Here is a 5,971-nt window from a genome sequence, read left to right as displayed (position 1 = left end):
AGGTTGGGTAATCTGATCTAGGCGGTAAGTTACTGGGAGCTGAGAGTAGGTGTGGCGCTCCACCTCTGCATACGATCTCCCAGGTCTGGCGCAAATAGAAAAGGGGATAGACTCCCTCACTCCCGGCTCCGCCGACAGCCACCAGATGAATATACTTACTTACTTACTTACTTACTACGTGTAAAATGCAGTAGACCGATGACGTTCCAGTGTCTAACACTCTCAATGATTGAAAAAGCAAAGACGAATAATTGTTTCATAGACCAAAGAGAATTTAAAACTGCTACTACTTATCTATTCCACACCTTGATTCTGACAACGATGTTATTGCCATTCTTGATGAATATATTGACCTTGTACGACCGTTGACTAATCCGACGTGTGATTACTTGCTGGTTTCCACTACAGGTAACCAATGCCAATCATTAACATCAGCAATGACTATTCTTGTACATGAAGCAATTGGAAAATACATACATCCAACCTGTTATGGGTAAATCGTAGAGACAGCCAGTTCAGACAAGTTATCCCTGCAGGAACAGCAAATCATTTCTGAAGATCAAAAGTACAGTTCAGCAGTGGCAAAAACCTATTACAAATTAAAGCAGTTAAGGAAAGTGGCAATAGAGGGACGGCAGTGTATGGAAAAGCTGCTTGGTTCAGCAAGGAAAAAGCACCAAAACTCTGTATTGGACGTATATTGTGACTTGACAGCCTCAACCAAACGATCATTATTTCCTACCGCACAATACGTCGACAAGTAGGTGGCAGGACCTTCTTCTGATAACATGACCAGATCCTCGCCATTTTTCCCTGCAGATGTAGATGTTGAATCTCAATGTACCGAAGTCGAGAGCATCTTAAAGGAGATCTAACGTCAAAAATTTCTTTATCCTTATTTTTTGACAGAGTACAGGCCTAATTAAATAAAAAACATTGCAAAAAGAACGAGTGCAAAATCTTTCATATTGATTGAATTATCATTGTTTAAAATATCTCTTTATTTGAAAGTAAGAGGGTTTCGTGACGTCAGCGCCGAACTTTCATTTCGATAGAGAAACTGTTTGTAGACAAAAATTATGGAAAGAAGATGTTTTATAGCAAAATATAATTTTGATGTACGTAGACGTAGAGATGTTTTGAGAAAAATGTAATTAGAAGAACGAACTTGAAAGATATGGTATTGTGTCAAGCTTTCGGATGTTCCAATAAAACGTCAGGGTCAAAGGCTATAAAAGGGAAATGTTTTTTCAAAATTCCTGACCCAAAGAAAGAACGTGATAGATGTTCACGATGGCTACACAACATGGGAAATGCCAAATTGACTATCAACACTTTCGAAGCTGCTCGTCATCGAGTCTTATGCAGTGACCACTTCCACTCGAAATGCTTTGAACGAGACTTGAAAGCTGAACTTTGTCCATTGTACAACACTAACGATGGACCTGCAAGGGCAAAACGTCTCATTGATGGGGCTATACCGACAATTTTTGATCATCAGGTATACGAACAAATTAACATGGATGGAACTACAATCTCTTCAAGACAACCTAGAAAAAGAGTCTCTGATATGGAGAGAGCAGATGTAAGTTGACAGTTTTCATTTAAACAACAGAAATTTTGGAAAAGTTATAAAATATGATTTTCCAAGCCCTTTGACAAGTCTTCCTTTTGACTTTTGACAATTTTCAACTTTAACAAGATATAAGCCTCATGTCAGGGCCAAGAGCATGGTAAGAAAGATACTAAGACAGGGGTGTATATTGCAACAATCGATCAACACTATAAACTTGATTCTACATTTTGGTTTAAGGTTGTCAAGAAACTCCTCGTTGACTATGAACAATCCATTGATAATGAGAGGATCGTAAATCAAGAAAATATCGAACCATTCGATACAAACGACGCACCTGAGGAGACAGTGAATCAAAACGAAAGTCCAATTGAAAAGGAGATAGTCGAAACCAGCAGTGACGTAAGAAAAACCAATGAAGTCGGTACACAAACGGAAGATATTCTATGGCCAACTTCGTCAAGTCCTATCAAAAATGCAAGTCAAGATTCCATCTCCCAACCCGATCTCTCATTTGTTCACGATAAATATGACCCTGATTACGAGCCTTCTGTCATCGAAAATTCTAACCGAGAAGAGGTCAAAATCGACATTTTAAACGATGAAAAATTTGTCGTTTACGAAGGAATGCTGGATCAACTTGTTTCATGCTTACGTTGCAAGGTTTTGTGCACTACCTGTCGACGAAATTAAGAAAACTAAGCTAGGAACTAGTATTCACTATAAAAATCTTTTGTGACAACGAACATGTCATAATTGATTGGAAGAGCCAACCATTGATTGGGAAAATGCCTGCTTTTAATTTGTTGATTTCCGCCTCTGTATTTTTTTCTGGCTCAAATTTTGAGAGCATTAGAAAACCTGTGAGCTTTTCCGGACTGAATTTTGTAAATGCTAATACCTTCTACAAGATTCAACGTGTACTTGTAATACCTAGTGTCAACCAAGTTTTCAAACAAAATATAGAGGAAGCAAGAGCAGAAATAAAAACCAAAGCAGATCTTGAAATTGTAGGGGATGGTCGATTCGATTCACCAGGAAAATCAGCGAAGTACTGCACGTACACATGCCAATCACCCGAGACCAAAAAGATTATCGCCACCTCAACAGTCCAAACTTCAAAAGGCAAAGGCTCTGCGCCTCTTGAACTTGAAGGTTTTAAAAATTGTTTGACCGATTTAGAGAGCAGTGGTTTCAAGGTTAAGAAGATAGCTACTGATAGGAACATGCAATTGGCAAAATGGCTGAGAGAAAATCGTGCCCGTATAATCAGAAATTATGATACCTGGCATTTTTCGAAGAATATCACTTCAAAATTGAGGAAGGTGTCTAAACGAAAAGGTTGCAAAGTAATCCAAGAGTGGATTCGACAGATCGGAAATCACCTATTTTGGTGTGCCGAAAATTGCAAGGGAGATGCTGAAACCTTGAAGCAAATGTGGAAATCTCTGTTGCACCACGTCACAAATCGTCATCGATTTAAGAGGGTTTACCCCAAATACCCCAAGTGCTGCCATAAATCATTGAAAAGGAAGGAGACTGCACAGAAAAAATGGATCGTGAAAGATTCGGTAGCGTATGATGCATTAGAAAATGTCGTGACAGAAAGCAAAACCCTCAATGACATGGATCATCTCGTCAATCCATTGCACACCGGGAGTATCGAAGTATTCCATTCGCTCGTTAATTCTTACGCCCCAAAAAGATTGGAATTTGAGCTGAACGTGATGGATGCACGGGTGAAAGTAGCCGTAATTGATCACAATAGCAACGTGGGCAGGCAGCAAGCAGTCATTACCTCCGAGCGTAAAGGATCAGGGAAAAAGGGAGAAAAACAGTGGAAAATCGTCTCTTCAAAGTTGTCAAAAAATTGGGTGGCCAAAGAGACGAAGGAAGCAAAGTCTTACGATTTCGTGAAAACACTTTTAACTGAGGTTATAAAAAGGAAAGAAAAAGGAGAAAAGATTAACCAAAAAGCCTCTGAATTAGCGAATAGACTCGTAAGCCCAAAAAACATTGCATTTACAGAACGTCCAGAAAGACAATTGGTTTTGGAAAAACATTTCAAAATACAAAGGTTCAAAAAGTAGTTTAGGAATTTTGCAATAATTTTATTTCCTTTTATATTATATATCTATCTATACTCTATGTTCACAAAAGATTATAAGTCTAGTTGCTCAATGAAGCTCTCTTGAAACCAGTATATTTTCCACCAATAGACTCAGGGAACGTGTTTTTTATTTCTTTCACGACACAAGATGGGATCACCACTCTTTTGTCACGCCCAAGTATTTCGAAATAATGTGTCCACGATGTGTATTGGTAATACGCAGTGTAACGATATTGCCTGTAGAAATAAAAGAAAACAAAGACTGGTTTTCTATTTGAACTCTTGCCTAGAATTGATTCAATAAATTTATTTAGAATCTTCATTTTGCTAGATTTACAAACTATTTTGATAGATTTACGAACTATTTTACGATCTATGATGTATTACACCCAATCAAATTTACCTGTTTTTTATTTTTTTGATTCTTTTGAAAATTTTCTTATGTCTCCTTCTTGTTATAAAGGTGAACTCAAGGGCTGATGGGGTGAGAATGAAAGGTTTGAAGTCTTTGTGTTTTGTAATACAAGATATGCCTTCAAGTTTCTCTTCGAGAATACTACATTCTTTGCAACAGAGACATTCTTCTAAAGTGAAATCGGTGCCAATTACACAGTTTCTACAAGTGCACCAATGCAAGTTCTCAAGTCTACTTGACTCCAGGTCATCATTTTCCCGTTCGCTATCACTTGAAGACGAGCTTTCATCTTCTTTGTACTTTGCTGACAGGATCGCTAGCTCTTTTTTTGAATACTCAGGTTCAAAACCATAAAACCCTCCAATAGCTTCATCCTCTTCATCTGACGCGTCTGCCTCTGATTCTGATGTGTCTAACTCCTTTTCTTCATCAGTAGAATGGTTAAAAATGTCTGAGAAATCATTTTCTTCACTTGAAGATTCACTCGACGACATTTTGCTCTGAATTTAGAAGTCTAAATGAATGTGCTAAATGATTTCATCAAGAAATTTTTCTTTATAAAACTCACTAAAAGTTTAGAGAAAAAGAGAGAAAATCTTGTTTAACAAACAAGTTGTTCGGCAATGACGTCACACGCTTAAATCTTTAAAGGGATATAACTTCCTATTGAGTTAAGATTTTTCAACATAACATAGCCCATTTTAATCCCCACAATATAAAGTTTCCATAATTTCCAAAAAAATGTAGCAAAATTTTTGACGTTAGATCTCCTTTAAAGAGAGTTCAAAACATGTGTTTTCCAAAAGATACTGGAACAGAAACCTTAGATACGTCAGCAGATATTGAAATGCAAATAACAAACGTTACCGATGGTTGCTCACCTGTCAACACAAAACAGTTCACTACTCATGCAATAAAGGACATGATAAGCAAAGATGTTTCGATAAAAAAAGCGGAAGCACAGAAGGAGACAAACAAGAAAGTATCGAAAAATGTCAAATTCACGCAAGATGAAGATGAGTATATATTGAGCTGCATCAAAAAGTATGGGAAAAAGAGCTGGGCTGCAATTTTGAGAGATGATGACTTTTCTTTTCATGAATCAAGAACAAGAGATTCTCTGAGGGTTAGGGCTGACTCTGTAGCCTTTAAACTCTTAAATCAAGATCAATGATACAATAGTTTTGAATGTTATATTTTGTAATTACATTTATGCATGGTTTGACATTTTTCATGAATACAGAAGAAGTTTTAAATATATCAATCCGGTGTGCCTGGTATATTTAAAACTTCCTCTTTATTCGGTTTATTTTTGATTTAGAAACAACTTAAGTAGCATCCGAATAATTTGTTTGGAAAATGAGCAAGTATTATGGAACTTCAAGTTCGTCTAGTGAGTCGGATACTCCCCTTCTTGAGAAAATGATTAGTGGAATTCCAAAGAAAAGAAAGTTTCCTCCTCCAACTTTGAAGAGATCCAAACGTCAAGGAATGTATATGTGTTCAGGGGACGAAAAATCTTCTCAAGAGTGTAATGTTATAAAGATTGAATCGGACTCAGACTTTGCAGATTCATGAAGAAATTCTAAAACAAAAGGACCAAAAAAATTAATCGACTTTGAAGATGATAGTGCTTTTGAAAACCTTTTGCTGACAATAGAATTAGACAATGAAAGCTTGAAACCAAAAGCAAAAAGTTAGGATACTTTCAAAGACAAATATATCTATTATAATATATCTATCTATTACTCATTAAAACGAATAGCATATAGATTGTATTTTTCAGTTGGATTTAGAAAACTTAGAAATGTAGGAATATTGCGTTTTAATATCAATATAATTTTCTCATTGTAAAATTAATCGAAAGTTTCTT

General features: G+C 36.5%; 1 protein-coding gene across 1 annotated transcript; it reads right to left on the bottom strand.

The window, feature by feature from the left end:
- Positions 1 to 3,742: 3,742 nt before the first annotated feature.
- On the bottom strand, positions 3,743 to 4,867 carry LOC136797881 (uncharacterized). The gene is made up of 2 exons (XM_067054461.1): positions 4,087 to 4,867; positions 3,743 to 3,920 (listed from the first exon to the last, which is right to left on the bottom strand). Exons 1-2 carry the CDS (start codon positions 4,590 to 4,592, stop codon positions 3,743 to 3,745), a joined length of 684 nt encoding a protein of 227 aa, XP_066910562.1. The 5' UTR covers positions 4,593 to 4,867.
- Positions 4,868 to 5,971: the final 1,104 nt, after the last annotated feature.

The sequence above is a fragment of the Clytia hemisphaerica genome, unplaced genomic scaffold (assembly GCF_902728285.1).
Source record: "Clytia hemisphaerica strain Z4C2 unplaced genomic scaffold, Clytia hemisphaerica genome assembly, whole genome shotgun sequence".
In the NCBI taxonomy this organism is placed as follows: domain Eukaryota; kingdom Metazoa; phylum Cnidaria; class Hydrozoa; order Leptothecata; family Clytiidae; genus Clytia; species Clytia hemisphaerica.
Note: the sequence above shows the minus strand (reverse complement) of the source record. Positions and strands in the feature narration are given on the sequence as shown.

What these genes read in the sequence shown, in the direction of transcription:
- LOC136797881 (XM_067054461.1), bottom strand. Translation starts at nt 4,592, where the DNA reads ATGTCGTCGAGTGAATCTTCAAGTGAAGAAAATGATTTCTCAGACATT. An exon ending in ATCAAAAAAATAAAAAACAG is followed by an intron (nt 3,921 to 4,086) that starts GTAAATTTGATT and finishes TTATTTCTACAG; the next exon opens with GCAATATCGTTACACTGCGT.